Genomic DNA, 16,527 nt, shown 5'->3' with positions numbered 1-16,527 from the left:
GCACACCGATGGAGCAGCCCGCCCTGAGGAACAGTCATTGGAGAGGTGCCGCTGGAGTATATCGTGTCTGCATTTAATTTGTCTTCGCTGCAGCTACTCTATTTATGTAGCTGCTCTGCACTGCGTGGTGGTGCTCGCTCATCTCCTTGGACAGGCGGGTGCAGGGACGGCAGTGGGAAGGCCACATGATTAGCACTCTTCCCAAGGTGTAAATCCAGACCCTAGTTTCTTCTGCTAAACACTATTATACTTCAGCGGGGCTCCCTAAAATAGAATGCGGTCACCAAGGAGCGCATCACTCTTGCTCTTTTCTTGGGCTTGAAGACCAGGAAGGCCGTTCCCAGGATTTCCTGGGACCTCACGTCGTTGCTCAAAATTGGCACTATGACGTCTGTGTTGATAAGAAAATATTAGAGTCCCATCTCATTATCTGACGGTAGGCTAATGTGAAAAATACTATATTATGAAGAATGTATTTCACAGCATCTAACAGATGCTGCTAGGATAATAGCCCAATGTAGCAAGTGCGCCAAATGTGCACGAGCGTGTTTTTGACACTGTTTTCCTAAGTGATGATACAGGCTAATTGAAACTTACTAAAATTGTTTTCTCCTCCAACTGTCATGAAAACATACCAAGTTATGTGCTTTGTAGACCCATGATTTACAAGTGTAAGCTGCATATTCCTTTGGCTTTCTCCACTGGTTTAGAGTTAAATTTGAAAATACGAGATTTTATCCCTCTGAATATTAGTCTAGTGAGTTCATTCAGTCCCAGTATGTATTAATTCTTCTTCACTTACATAGCCAGCAGTAGATTCAAACTTGAAGATTCATTTAAGGCATTTTCAGATTTTTTAAAAATCTAAAGCTTGTTAAATCTAAAAATCTGTTACCAAAAAAACCCACATGTTATAGTCTTTTTATTTAACTCATGGAGTGGATCCCTTTAGGGATCTTCCATGAAAATCCTAAATATGTATTTTTATCCATGTATGTTAGTTTAGATATATTGTACCCTTGTAGCATGTAATTCTTTCATGAAACCTTTTTTCTTATGAAACCCAACACACATTAATGTTGAACACAAAAATTTACTACCCATGGAACTACATCCAGGTCAAGAAATAAGTGTCAGTAACCCAGAAGCCCTCCGCATGCCCTTCCCAATCACTAGTCCTTCTCTTCCCCCCCGCTAGAGTTAACCACAGTTTTGACTTATAGTGATCACTTTCGTGATTTCTTTATAGTTTTACCACCTATTCATGGCTCTGAAATACTATGATTTGGTTTGGCCTGGCCTTTGGTTTTGGTGTGTTTGTTTTTTATTTTGAGGGCACGTTTATTAAAGCTCAGGGCAGTGGAATAAGGGCGGGCTTCAGATAGAAGAAGCAACAGGAGAGCCTAGGCGGGGCTGCCTGGCTCTCTAGAAATGTAGAGGGAAGAAATGGGCCTAGGTGGGGCTGCTATTGACTCACTGGTAAGTCGGAGAAAAGGGGGCGCTGGAGACAGGTTCAGGGGCGTAGACCGAGAGGACCTGCTGCTGCCCATTGCTCCCTGGTTACAAGTCTCCTGGGGACCTTAGAGGTTAGGAGATGCACGCCTAAGGGAAGTAAGGTTTGGTTTTGTCGTTGTTGCTGTTGTTGAAATTTACATAAATTGAATTATACACCTAAGTATCCTTTTAGATTCAGCATTTTTCACTCAAAGGTATGTTTGTAGATGTAGTTATAATTAGTTATTTTTGCTGTATAGTGTATATTATAAAGTATAGTTACTTTATTGTATGAACTCACCACAAGTTATCCATTCTACTGTGTGGGGCCATCCTATATAATAACAGTCCAGTGACCAAAACGGCGGAACGACCTTTACGACCAGTATGACCAGAACGACCACGGCCCCTTGCCCCTGCAGGCCCCACACCCCAGCAGGGACTCCCACCCCAATCAGGGGCCCCAATCAGGGAAGGCCAGCTGGCCCCCACCTGTGCACCAGGCCTCTATCCTATATAATAAAAGGCTAATATGCAAATTGACCAAAAGGTGGAATGACTGGTCACTATGATGTGCACTGACCATCATAGGGGACAGATGCTCAACACAGGAGCTGCCCCCTGGTGGTCAGTGCGCTCCCACAGGGGGAGCGCTGCTCAGCCAGAAGCTGGGCTCATGGCTGGCAAGTGCAGTGGCAGTGGCGAGAGCCTCTCCTGCCTCTGCAGCAGCGCTAAGGATGTCCAACTGCCGGCTTAGGCCCGCTCCCCGTGGGAAGCAGGCCTAAGCCATCAGTCAGACATCCCCCGAGGGCTCCCAGACTGCAAGAGGGTGCAGGCGGGGCTGAGAGACCCCCCCCCAAAGTGCACGAATTTTGTGCACCAGGCCTCTAGTTATAAATAATGCTGATATGGACATTCCTTCATATGTTGCTTGATAAACATTGCACATATTTCTGATGGATATGGATGTGTGTGTGTGTGTGTGTGTGTGATATATATATATATATATATATATATATATATATATATATATATATATATAATTGCCAGGTTATAAGGTATGTGTTTTTTTAAACTTTACACCACCACCAGAGAAATGTGAGAGTTCCCATTGCTTTGTGTCCACATCACACAATTGTTTTAGCCCATCTATTTGTTGTGTAGTGTTACTGCAGTGGTTTTAATTTCCATTTCCCTGATTACTGATGAAGTTGAGCATCATTTGCATATATTTATTGGTTATTATTTTTTTAGTATGTTTTTTATTGATTTCAGAGAGGAAGGGAGAGGGAGGAGAGATAGAAACATCAATAGTAAGAATCATCCATCAGCTGCCTCCTGCATGCCCCCTACTGAGGATCGAGCTTGCAACTTGGGCATGTGTCCTCACTGGGAATTAACCCTACCAGACCTGAGGCCCTGAACCTAACTGTCCCCTATACCTGGGCTCCTGAGCATTAAAGAGAAAAAATCAACATGATATAGAAAAATGTTAGTTACATGCAAACAAGTGGTTAGAATAAGATGGAACTTGGAGACATTGTAGAAAATAGGTCTACCTTTCATCTAGCGCCAATATTCCACCTCAGAGTCTGAATCAACCAAAGTATCGATCACCTGTTGGACTGTGATCAGCCTAGACCTACTTCGCTTTCCTGTTGAAGTGCTTGGTTCATCAGCTGCTCGTTTCATTGTGAATTTTCAGAATTTTTTCACGTCAAACCACACAAAGTCAATTCAAACACTTGGGGGCAGACATTTGCAATGGCTAACCATGAGGTTTGACCACGATTGGTTGGTTATTTTTAGTTTGTGACGCATTTTTTTTCACGTACTAGGCAAAGTACCGAAAATTAGATACAGCGGTATAGCGGCAGATTCGGAAATTACCGAAAAATCGGTACAGTGGTCTGGTAGGCTTAAATCATGACCTCCTGGTTCTTGGGTCAGCACTCAACCACTGAGCCACACCGGCCAGGCTATTGGCCATTCTTTCATAAAATTGCTGGTTCAAGTGTCTGGCAGTTTTTTATATTGTGCTATCTTTTTTACTGACTTATAGGTGTTCTTTACATATCCTAGATTTTAGCTAATTATGGAACTATATGTATTACAGATCTTCTCCCCTTGGTTGTTTGCTTTTTCGCCATCCTAAAAGTCTCTGTTGAAGCTCAAAAATTCTTAATTTTAATGTTACAGCCTGACCAGACTTTTCTTTAAATATATTTTTTATTGATTTCAGAGGGGAAGGGAGAGGATAGATAGAAAAATCAATGATGAGAGAGAATCATTGATTGGCTGCCTCCTGCATGTCCCTTACTGGGGGGTATGGGCGAGCCCACAACCCGAGCATGTGCCCTTGGCTAGAATCAAACCTGGGACCTTTTAGTTTGGCTCTATCCACTGAGCCAAACCAACTAGGGCCAAACTTTTTCCTTATGATTAATGCTTTTGTGTCCTCTTTAGGAATTCTTTCCCTACCCTGAAATCATAAATATAGTCCCCTATGTTAATGTATAGATTTATTATTTTTCCTTTTTTCATTTAAATCCAGAATTGAATTGTTGGTGTGTTTTGAAGGAGGGGTTAATTTTCATTTATTTCTGTGTGGATAACCAATTGTCCTACCACTGTTTAGTAAAAAGATTATCCTTCCCCACTACTTGGTGGTTCCATATTTGTTGTAAATTAAGTGTCTCTATGTGCACAGATTAATTTGTGGGCTTTCTATTCTGTTGGTCTATTTTACATTGTGTTCTTGTCATTGTCTTAAATAATATAGCTTTATAATAACTTTTGATACTAGAGCAGGGCCTCCTGTCTTGTATATTATTTTTATTGTGGTAAGAATATTTTAACATATGTCATTTAACAAATGCTTAAGTGTATTATACAGTCTTGTTAACTAGAGGTACTATGTTGTACAGCAGATCTCTGGAACTTACTCTGGAACTTTGTACCCGTTGAACACAACTTTCATTTCTCCCTCCACCCAGCGCTTGGCAGCCATCATGCTACTCTCTGCTTCTATTGAGTGTGACTGTTTTAGAGACCTCATATAAGTGGAATCACGCAGTAAATGCCTATGACTGGCTTGTTTCACTTATATATAATGTCCTCCAGGCTCATCCATGTTGTCATATGTGGCTGAATAATATTCCATTTTATGTATATTCCACAGATATTTTAGAATTAGCTTATGAGTTCCACAAAGAAATCTGTTGAGATTTTTATTGTGATTACCGTTAAGCAATTTAGAGAGAATGCTATAAAATTGAGCCTTTTCATATATTAACAGCTACGAAACACTTAAATTTCTGTCAGTAATATTTGTAGTTTTCTATAGAGCGGCCTTGCATATCATTTATTTATTCCTAAGTATTTTGTATTTCATGCTCTAATAAATCCTATTTTAAGATAAATTTTATTTTCAAAGTTGTTGCTGGCATTCAGCAATGTATAGATTTAAATTTTCACCTTTGTATGCCGCCGTAACTCATCTGTGGACTTGTTTAGATTTCGTGTGTACATAATTACATAATCTGCCCATAGGACTGTTTAACCTCCTCTTCCAAATCATTATACCTTTCATTTCATTTTATTGTTTTTAGTGAGGCTAGGCCTCCACTGGCTGGGATCTCCACTGCAGTGTTACTAGAAGTGGTAATAGTTGACGTCATTGTCACATCCCCAGTTTCAAAGGGGAAACGTTAAATTTTTTTTCTATTAACTATGATGTTAGAGGTTGTTAGGTTTGGTTTGCTAACTGTTTAGTTAGGGTTTTGAATCTACGTTCATGAATGAGAAAATCCTGTAACTTTTTTATAATGTCCTTGTCTGATTTTTGTTTGGTGCTTTTGCTAGATTTTTAAAGGAAGCTAGGGAGTGTTTCTTCTTTCCTACTTCTGTCTGGAAGAATGTGGGTAAGACTAACATTATTAGAATTTGCTGGTGAAGCCATATAGCTAGTTTTTAGTTTTGTTTTTTTGTGTTTTTTTAAGTTTTTAATTGCAAATTCAACTTTTTCAGTAACACTGTTTACTCTGTTTCTTCTTGTGTCTGTTTTGTTTATCGTTTTCTATGAATATGTCTATTTTATCAAAATTTCCAATTTAGCCCTAACCGGTTTGGCTCAGTGGATAGAGCGTCAGCCTGTGGACTCAAGGGTCCCAGGTTCGGTTCTAGTCAAGGGCATGTACCTTGCAGGAGGCAGCTGATCAATGTTTCTCTCTCATCGATGTTTCTAACTCTATCCCTCTCCCTTCCTCTCTGTAAAAAATCAATAAATATATATATTTTTTAAAATTTTCCAATTTATTGGAAGAGAGCTCTTCATACTATCCTTTTGCCTTTTTATGGTCTACAGGCTATGTAGTGATGTCTCCTTTCTTATTACTGATATTTGGCATTTGTACCTTCCTTCCTTTTTTCTTTTTTTATACAGTGTAAAATTTTTATATTTAGAATTAGGCAGCTGGACTCAGTTTAGATGATTCCAATTTTGTTGGCAACATCCAAAGCATCATAGTCAGGAGCCAGTCGAACATATGCCTTCTTCTCGCCATCAGGCCTGATCAGGGTGTTGACCTTGGCCACATCAATGTCATAGAGCTTCTTCACAGCCTGTTTGATCTGGTGCTTGTTGGCCTTGACATCCACAATGAACACCAGTGTATTGTTGTCTTCTATCTTCTTCATGGCTGACTCGGTAGTCAGGGGGAACTTGATGATGGCATAGTGGTCAAGCTTGTTTCTCCGGGGTGCGCTCTCCCGAGGATATTTAGGCTGCCTCCGGAGCCTTAGTGCCTTTGGCCGTCGGAAGGTGGGTGACGTGCGGATCTTCTTTTTTGTGTGGCTGTGGACGCCTTTCAACACTGCTTTCTTTGCCTTCAAAGCCTTTGCTTTGGCTTCAGCTTTGGGAGGGGCAGGGGCTCCCTTCTTAGCTTTTGGCGCCATCTTCGTAAAAAAGCTTTTTTCTTAATTAAACTCTCCAACATTTATCTATTTTTATTAATGTTTTTAAGTAACTTATTTTCATTATCATTTCGTTACCTATGGGTTATTTAAGTGTTTCCTTAATTTCCAGTGATATAGGAATTTTTTCTTTACAAGAAGATAGCTTAGATTTCTAGATTAAAAAACATTCTGAAGACTTCCATTATTTGAAATTCATTGTTAATTTGCTTTTATTTTTGTAAATATTTATAAAAATTCCACTGTGAGCTTGAGAAAATGTATATTCTGTAAGGTATGGTGTTCTATGTATTACCATTAGGTCAATTTTCTTATTGTGATATTCAAATCTTCTACTTTCTCTTACTATGTTTATTTCTCTGCATGCTGTCAGTTACTGAAACAAGTGTACATACTGCAGTCTCTACTGGTGTGAATTTGTTTCTCTAGTTCTGGCAGTTTTTGCTTTATGTGTTTTGACCCTGTGTTGTTAGTGCATGTAAATTTAGAATTACTTTATCTTCCTTGTAAATTGAAAGCTGTATCATTATTGAGTGTATCTCTTCATCTCTAAATAATGGTTATTGCCTTAAAACCAACCTTGACTAATGTAGCTATATCAATTTTCCTTTGGTTATTATTTGCATAGTTAATTTTTCCATCCTTTTTTTTTCAACTTTCTGTATTTCTGTGTTTTACATGTTGATTTATAAATAGAAGATTGTTTTATCTTATTTATTTAATGAAAGTGTGCTAATCTTTGTCTTTAAAGACATTGTTAAAACGGTTTACATTTAATGTAATTGAGTCTAAATCTGTGTCAGTCTTTTAAGGTCAATAAGTCTCTAAACAACACAATATTTTACATTCAGAAAATAGTTTATTAACATCTATGAGTTTAAGAAATTTAGCTTCTCTGACTTGTATAGCATGGATTTATAAAACCTCATCTATCATTTCTTTGACTGCTATATAATGAAAAGAGATGCAGAGACTAAAATATGCTCAGAACAACATTTCTAATCTAGTGTTTGCATTAGATCTTGCATTTCAAAGGAATGTATAAGGAAATTTTATCTTTAAAATTTCATCTTTATTGTGATTTACTTGCCTAATTCCACTAAACATGGCATTAACAATATATCTTTTTTTTTTTTTTTTTACAAAGTACTATAAAGATTTCACTTTTGATTACAGGGCTGTGACTCCCAAATGAGCATGTCAGAAGTGTCCTGTAGTAGAAGTACATCCTCCTGTCAGTCTCTTGAGCATGGCTCAGTTCCAGAAATTCTCATTGGCCTGCTTTATAACGCCACCACTGGCAGACTATCAGCAGAAGTCATCAAAGGCAGCCACTTCAAAAACTTGGCAGCAAACAGACCACCCAGTGAGTGGAAAATGTTTGTTTTTTTTTTATTCTAATGTTTTCTGCACTTATGGGAATCTCAGTGTTAGGAGCTTTCGTCCTACCATTTAGTCTTAACTGATCAAAATGAAATGGTGTAATAACCATCAGCTAATCTGTTTCATGATTTCTATTTCCAGTCATTTGGGAAGTAGAAAAATTTGAAATTCAAAATATGAATTGTAAGGTGTCGAGACTTAATTTTTCTAATGTCAGTGGAATAAATTTTCCCCATGATAGCCATTATCTTCTAATGCCAGAAAAAGTTACAGGGTCGTTTTAAGTTACCAATAGTCCACCAAGAGAATCAGGAATATGGGCAGTTATTGCTGTTACCTGAAGATTGATGCTGTGTTCTCTGTCTGCATGCAGAACTACACACTTTTCTCCCTTAACAATTTAAGAAGAAACTGTGTTGTTGGTTTTTTTCTTCACATTTTTCTTAACATTATAAGTCAGTACTGTCACCAGAGTCTTTTCTTAAATGGAATGTGCTTTGGCTTTACCAGGACCAACAGAGTACGGAATATTTTTGTATTTACCCCAAATGCTAGGAAGGGAAACTAGATAGTATACCTCTGCCCTGTCTCTATGCCTCTCACTCTTCCAACTCCTAATTTCTCTTCCAGCTTAAGGTAAGTTTATGGGAGAACAGAGGAACTGTCACTCAGTGTATGCCCAAAACTATTTGTTGAAATCTATGGATGCAAACTGGGAAATAGCAGCTTTTTTTACTTCTCTAAATTAAAGCTGTTAATGCCCCAAACTAAAAATTTGGAAATTTTGAATAATAATGGTCACTTTAAATTTGTTTGAAGATTTCTTTCAGACTTGCTTAAAGCAATCTTTTACTCCAATTATCAAATAGTTCTTGAAGGAGAAGAAACTTTTTCTACCCTTGAATTAACATTTTTTTTTTCAATCAAACTGAAAAGTCATAAATACATATCTGATTTGCTCTAAGTAGTCTTGGAAACCTTGCTTCTTACATACATCATGAACTGTATCTATCCCTGAATTAAAAGTCAGAAGGCCAAAGTTATGTTCACATTTCTACCCTTGGACAAGTGCCCAAACTCCCCTTAAGTCTGTTTCCTGATACATAAAATTAAGGTTGTGTTTCTCACAGGGTAACTGTGAGACTCAAACAGACAAAGGTGCATAAAAGAAGGATGGGTTTATTATTGCCCCCTTTCTCTTTTCAGAACGAAAATTTCAGAGGGTGTAAAGAAACAGTTATTAGAATAAACAGCTACTTGGTTATCTTCATTAATACACACTTAGAATGCAAACTCTAATGGCCTGGCAAGTAACTTACATGAGCAAAGGTTGTGGATGAAAGATAAGGAGCATGGTGAGGCCTGTGACAAATGGGGGAGAGCACACCCTGCACTTAGACCAGTGATGGCGAACCTATGACACGCGTGTCAGCACTGACACGCGTAGCCATTTCTGATGACACACGGCCGCTGAGGCGGCCGCATGCCGAGGATGAAACATTTGCTGCTTCTGAGGATGAAACATTTGCGAAATAATGTTTTTTCCTCAAAGTGACACACTACCCGAGTTATGCTCAGTTTTTTGGCGAAGTTTGACACACCAAGCTCAAAAGGTTGCCCATCACTGACTTAGACATTCAGATTGGAAGTTTTAGCACCACAACAGATAAGATACTTTTGGGGTTCCGTTTAGCCACAAGTTGTCAGTTTGACCTTCATTCTTGCTTTAGCTAATAGTTTCATTTTTTGACAAATATTTAACTTGAGATGCTAAAAGGTAGCAGAATGAAGTGATGTTTGCCTTTCTGTCCTTGTTCTACCCACTTTGATAGAAACAGAAAATCACTAATCAGACTCAGAATGAAGGGAGCAGAGTAGAAGAGGTTAAGAGATTAGAATCCACAATATAAGGCCGATCTTTCCGGTTTTAAAGAATAAGTTAAAGCAATTTCCATTATTTTAGAGTTAGATCTTCAGTATCAGGATGTTTAGCTGAATTGAATATAAGTCAACATTAAAATTAGTTATACAGGGTAAAATATAAAATAATAAAGTGAAATATAAGACAGTTTTGTCGGTTCATCTTATTCTGTATATATTATATAAGATTGTGACCCTTCACATATACCTAGGTACTAAGCTTTGAACTGTGTTATAAACTGAATAATCCAACTTTTAACCAAAGAAAACAATAGCAGTATTCAAGGGGAAAATTTTTGGTAATTCTATTTTATTTTTCATCACTTAATTTTATATTACATTGAGAGTAATAAAAGTATTTGAAATATTAAGTATTGCATGGATAAACTTAAAAATTTAGGCTAGTAATAACAGTGATCCTATAATGACTTTTATTCAGTCTTTTATAGCCTGATAATTTGCATGCTTCTATGTTCAATGTGCTTTAGTCCAAGAGGATATCATTATAAAGGTGTCCCCCTTTAAAACACTGTAATTTTTGTTTCAGATTACACAATGACCTTAACAATTCTCATTTCATGAGTTTTGCCCAACGACCCTTTTGTTCAACCCTCTACCTGAATTAAAATGCTAAACTTTTGTGTTCTTCCACTCCAGTGAACAGTGTTTCCTCTTTAATTCTAACCTTTGACCCTCTTTCACCCAACAATTGACATCTGGTCATTATTTCTTTTACTGCTTTCCACCCCCTGTTGTCAGATGGACTGTTCTGTTGTCTAAAACACTTGATAGGTGGACAGGTTTATATAATCCGAGGTGAGTTCCTGTAGAGGCTAATTGGATGTTGTCTTTTCATGCAAAAAAAAAAAAAAATTCCCTAAAACTTGCCAGCAGTGAAGCTGTCCACCATGTTGGTTTCAAAAAATGCACATTTATTATCTGTGGTACTTTAAGTAAAACTAACTTGGAATTTATCTCTGATTATGGATGATGGTATTCAGAGTATAAAGTAAGCAAAACTTTTTAAATTAAAGGCTTTTTTCATTCATTGTATTTTGACTCATACAACAGAAATAGTTACTTCATTAGAAATACTGCAATTTTCATTAAAATTAATTGAAATTTTGATAAGAAGTACACATGATGGATCAACATGCTGAAGGTCATCTGCATGAATCAAATGACCTTGAAAACACAGTTGTTTGAAGAGAGGGTTTATCTCCCAAATAATCAGGCAATGGACTGTTACGTTTCACTTTGTACACTAAACATCACATCAGTTTTTTTTTCTAATTCATGAACATAGTTCAGATGCATTCTTATAATTGGACGTTGAATTGTGTCAAAAAAGGAACCCTGTAGTATCTATTTTGACTGTCCAGAAAGCACATTAAATGTACTCTTGCATGAAACCAGGAGAAAGTTTTACTTGACTTGCTGATGAGCCCTTAATGCATTTGGCTTCGTTTTGGCTCTTAAATAGTTTTAAAATATAATTAAAAACCACATCCATGCAGAGATTTTTTTGACATTTCATCCTAAGCTGTTTTGATGTCATCTTTGCATTCTTGTCTTCCTCTTTTCCTCTTTATCATTTGCCTTCATGTCTATTTGTTTGTTTATTCTTATTCTCTGAAAACTCAGTGGAATGCTTTACAGTGTTGTGGCTAATTGAGCTTGCTAAGTGTTTATTAATGCTATGATGTCCTGCTTAGTGAAGCTAAATGGGGATGGGATGGGGGGGTGGGCGGTCATGGGAGGTCGTGGGAGGTCAAGAAATGGCTGGGAGGGTGGAGGAAGGATTATGAGGTATACCTTTAAATTCTAACTATAATGTAGAAATAGTGAGGTTAAGATATTAGCATCCCCTAAAGATTTTCTGCCTCCTTAGCATTCTCTGTACCTGTCACATATTATAAGCATCTACATCAAAATGGAATTAGTTGAATTTCCATTAAACATGGTATACACCATATCCTTATAAAGCACAAGTAATTTTCTCAGCAAATGTTACAAGAAAGATGTTTTTTGAGTTTGTTTCAAATGATGTTTGTGGTATGTTGTTCTGTGTGTGTTTTTTCCTACAGATACATATGTTAAATTAACTCTACTAAATTCCATGGGTCAAGAAATGTCTAAATGCAAGACATCCATCCGCAGAGGGCAGCCAAATCCCGTGTACAAGGAAACTTTTGTTTTTCAAGTGGCCCTGTTTCAGCTCTCTGACGTGACCCTTATCCTGTCTGTGTATAACAAGCGCAGCATGAAAAGAAAAGAGATGATAGGCTGGATTTCTCTAGGTCTGAACAGCTCTGGAGAGGAGGAACTCAATCACTGGACCGAAATGAAAGAGTCGAAAGGACAGCAAGTGTGCAGATGGCACGCGCTACTGGAGTCATGATGAGGAGAACAGGCATTGGCAACCCCCGGCAGCGATGCTTCCAGCAACAACGCTGCTGTTTTTTACCTGGCCATCGTTACAAGAGTTATTCTTTGAAGGATCACCTCCAACATTCTACCAAAACGTTTTCAATTCTGTGCAAAGACCATCTAATACTGACATGAATGCAGACAGGTTGTGTCTCTGGCAGAGCTTGTTTGGGACGATGAAGAACTCTGTCATCACTGTTAAGCTACCGACCCTCCAGAGCTTTAAGAACATGCTTTTGGGTTGAAGTGAATTTTACTTTAGCAAAAGAGCCAGTCATTTCCTGAAAAATCAAAATCGTCAGTGATTTTTTAGATTAGAATTTTTAGTTGCAACAGGATTTTAGTATCACCCTACATATTACCCATAAAGCATATTTTGACTGGCTCGTCCCCGCTGTTTGAAATGTACTTTGATAAGAGGAAGTAGTTCTCCAACTCTATTGTAAGTCATATCTGATGTTGAAGGGTTTCAATCACATTGGAAATTGTTTTCTTTCAGATATTTTCCCTTTATGCACTTTGCTTCATTGTACCTCAGTTCTCGGTAGCACTAAATCTGAGTGCAAGCAAGATTTCATTGTCATAAAGGCATTTTTAATGTTATTTTCAAAACTCATTTCTTCACTTGCCTCTGCTTTTGCCCGATCCAAAGAGACCCAGTCACTGCAAGTCCTGTAGACAGGTTGTACTGTAGGACTCTGTAGCTTTCTGTTGAAAGCACTTCCTTTATTCTCGTATTCCAATGTAGGAAGCTAATAGAACAGGATCTTACTTTAAAACTCCTTTCAATGATTGACTCTTTAAAATTATAGTAATGTGCAAATACATTTTTTTATAAACTAAAAAATATGGTATGAGCTGTTGAAAATTGAAAACAACTTAAGCTAAAGAACATTTTAATGACCCGCTCTGAGTGTTTAGTAGCAAGCACTGCATAAAGCAAGGTAGCATTCACCTAAGAAACTGTTCTCTCTCTAAATCTTCTGCTCTCTCACTTCGATTTGTATTTCTGATATAAAGACTCTCCACTTCTCAGTTTGAACCAGAACATCATGTTCAAAAAGGTTCTGGGATTCCTTATGAAGTTCCTAGTGACTTGTGACTAGATTTTATGAAATTTACAGATACGTTCTTCAACGTGATGTCATCCTGTGCCTTTCGTGTAAGTTAAATTTGCTCATACAGCTCGAAAGTTGTATTTGCAAAGTTAGGCCTTCGATTTTTATAAATGAAAGATTCCTCAGAACAGTGTCACAAGCTCTCTGTTTCCTCCTGAAGTGTGTGAAAGTTGTAAAATGTGCTTTTTTTTTTTTTTTACTCGCAAGGCGTTTTCGTTTGTTTTTATATTTAGGAACACTGATTAATCAGGAATACTATAAGCTGATTTCTTTTTAATTTTGCTTCTTAACCAATATATAATTTTATGCATACACTTTATTAAATAGAATGTTTTGTATATATGAACAATATTTTTCTCTAATTTTTAGTTAAACTAGACGAAAGCAAAATATTTGCCAATTACTAAAAAGCAAGTATATCATTGCTCCTAGTCCCAACTAAGCACTATATATATTTTAAGCGAGGGTTTGTTATTATCACAGTAACAAAACCATGCGTACATATTATTGTTTCAACGTGGCTATACTGAAAGGCCTTAAATCCAAAAACAACCAATAACAATAAACTCCTGGTATATTTTAGTTTAAAAAATGGCAGCTCTATGCATTCATGCACATGAATTATAAGATAAAATGCAAATGCTATATGACATGAGTTTTAAGACTATTATAGAGTTGCATTAAAGGGAAAAATCCGTTCTTTTATTGTTATATTATTCAGCTTTTCCCAGGGTTTTTTTTTTGTAATTGAGTTAGGTTATAAAGTTAGAACATGAATCAAATTGCATGATATATCATGTAACAGTATGGAAAGGGTTTTAAGGGGAAGAGGGGATGTAGATTTTACTGAGAAATTAGATTTAGGCATTTGATGCCAGAGGTATCTGTCCTGGCTTTGAGACAGCTGCCTGCATTGCTAACACCTGGGATCTTCCTAATAAAAAGAGATTCAGTCTTATGTGTAGCTGTAACAAAGCCTAATCACACATGTTATAAAACCAGCTCGGTGCTTTTTCCTTCAGTGAGGAAAGACCTCACTAGCTGTTACTTGTTAAATCTGTCCTTCTTCAGCCTATGCCTAGAATTGCGTGTGTGCTCTGATGTATCCTTAGGGATTTGCCTGGGATAAGTATCAAATCCAATGTGGCCTAAAAAGTAATTAACCATTTTAAAAACTTTCAACAAGGACCCTGTCTCCATCCCAGCTGCCAAGTCCTCAAAGATTATGGATTATGTGTATGTGTATCTGTATAAACACACCTGCACACATACACACTATGTATATGTGTGTATACATACACACATTTATACACACACACACACACACACACACACACACATGCATGTATGTATGTAAAGGTGAAGGTGCCCTGGCTTTTTCAGAAAATGAAATAGAAAAACATTTATCAAGTTGATGGGTTCTTTTTCTCCTCTATATATTTACGAGAAATTATATTTGTTTCTGGGTGCTATTTGCTGCCATTCTCCTCCACACACAGCAAAATACACTGAGTGGCCAGATTATTATGATCTCTGAACGCATAATAATCTGGCCACTCGGTGTATATCCTATATAATAAAAGGCTAATATGCAAACTGTCCCCTCGACCAGGAGTTCAACCAGCAGGCAGGCTGGCCAACCGCCCACGTACCCTCCCCCTGGCCAGGCTGGCCGGACCACACCCATGCACGAATTCATGCACCAGGCCTCTAATATATATATATATCACACACACTGAGTGGCCAGATTATTATGTGTTCAGAGATCACAATCTGGTCATTCAGTGTATGTATCTTCTTTCCTGTGGACTGACACAAATTAGAGTAATTACTTCCAAAAGTTGGTCTATTCTTTTAAAAAAGGATTACATATGGCTCAGGAGACCCCCTTCACTCTACTGAATCTGCTGCACCAGGCAGTCCGACTGCTCTTTTCTGTGCTTGAATTTGCATGAAGGCTTAAAGGCAAAATCTTATATCTCAGCAATTATAGCAAATAGGGGCCCACTGGTGGGCAGCAGGTGTTGTCTCAGAAACTGGAGAAAGGCAACGCACTTTCTTACTGTTCTCTTAAAATCCCCCAAGTTTTATAATAACACGAGATAGTCCAAATATGGCAATTGACTGGCACTCATATAATTTCCTGAGCCTGGAATTACAGACTTTTTGTCTCCCAAATGAGCTGCAAAACATAGTTATTTATTACTGCCCGGGAAACAAAGTGTATTTCAAATCAGTAAAGAATTTTAGTATATTATCCCTGTACCTGTCAGAAACTTCCTTCTGGAGTCTGTGTCTTCTGCGCTATCCACATTTTGTGTGAAATCCATTTGTATATTTTCTTACTATGCATCCAGTGAATTCTCAATAATAGGATATTTAGTGACAAAAATAATAATTTGGACTGTAACTTTAAAAAAGAAAAACCAATGAGAAAGTTTCTAAACTGCCCTGATTAATATACATATGTCGAAGTGTAGGGCCTGGTAAGGCAGTGTCATCCATATGTTAAATCATTTTCTTGATACCATCATCATTTTCATTTCACTTTTCAGTCTAATAAAAAGCGTAATCAGGGATTGCAAAGTAAGATAGCACCAGTAGGGGAAGAGGTCATAGAATTGTGGGTATTCTTCAAGATGAAGTTGGAGACCAAATGATATAGTTTTTCCAGTGAACTGAGAGACAGGCTATTTGAAGGTGTAAATTTTAGGTGAATTAAGAATACCAGTCACCAACAAATTTTGTTGAAGATCTTTATCCAGATAGGAAGAAATGACACAAATCCACTCGCATAGAATTGCCACTTTCCTACATAGACTAGTCAATTCATAGAGATTTTTCTCATTGATAGTTACATTATTTCACATTGATAATTATTATTCAGACTATTTTTTCCCATTCGCTGTCCCCAGTTCATCCATGGCCAACACTGGAGGGAGCCATCAGTATCACCCATCACCGACAAACTCAATATTGAGCACAAAGTTGAACATGCTATGAAGCATTTTTAAAAATTTATCTTTAAATCATCATCTATGTCCACCAAAACGCATAATAATCATAATGGTAACGGCTATAATTTACTAAGATCTAGCACAATAAGTTATTTTGTTTGATTCTCACAGCAGTATGAGGTAAATAATATTACCCTTTTATAGATGAAGAAACTGCAGCATAGAGGTTAAACAGACTTTCCCAAAGTCAT

General features: G+C 37.4%; 2 protein-coding genes across 4 annotated transcripts in view; one reads left to right on the top strand and one right to left on the bottom strand.

Annotated features, from left to right (window-relative positions):
• The window catches only part of SYT14 (synaptotagmin 14), a 90,883-nt gene extending 78,711 nt beyond the window's left edge, over positions 1 to 12,172 (top strand). For 2 of the 3 annotated variants that reach the window (XM_008146003.3, XM_028152263.2), the window contains exons 5-6: positions 7,645 to 7,834; positions 11,859 to 12,172. In XM_008146003.3, coding sequence (XP_008144225.2) covers positions 7,645 to 7,834; positions 11,859 to 12,172 — 504 coding nt within the window. Of the gene's footprint in view, positions 1 to 7,644; positions 7,835 to 10,530; positions 10,588 to 11,858 lie in introns of all 3 variants that reach the window. The other variant, XM_054711558.1, reaches the window with a different exon arrangement.
• LOC103290065 (60S ribosomal protein L23a-like) lies at positions 5,932 to 6,450 on the bottom strand. Its single transcript, XM_054711559.1, has one exon. The coding sequence runs from the start codon at positions 6,448 to 6,450 to the stop codon at positions 5,980 to 5,982; it is 471 nt and encodes a 156-aa protein (XP_054567534.1). The 3' UTR covers positions 5,932 to 5,979.
• Positions 12,173 to 16,527: the final 4,355 nt, after the last annotated feature.

The sequence above is a fragment of the Eptesicus fuscus genome, chromosome 22 (assembly GCF_027574615.1).
Source record: "Eptesicus fuscus isolate TK198812 chromosome 22, DD_ASM_mEF_20220401, whole genome shotgun sequence".
NCBI classification, from domain to species: Eukaryota; Metazoa; Chordata; class Mammalia; order Chiroptera; family Vespertilionidae; genus Eptesicus; species Eptesicus fuscus.
The sequence above is the reverse complement of the archived record's forward strand: the minus strand, read 5'-3'. Positions and strand labels throughout refer to the sequence as shown.

What these genes read in the sequence shown, in the direction of transcription:
- LOC103290065 (XM_054711559.1), bottom strand. Translation starts at nt 6,450, where the DNA reads ATGGCGCCAAAAGCTAAGAAGGGAGCCCCTGCCCCTCCCAAAGCTGAA.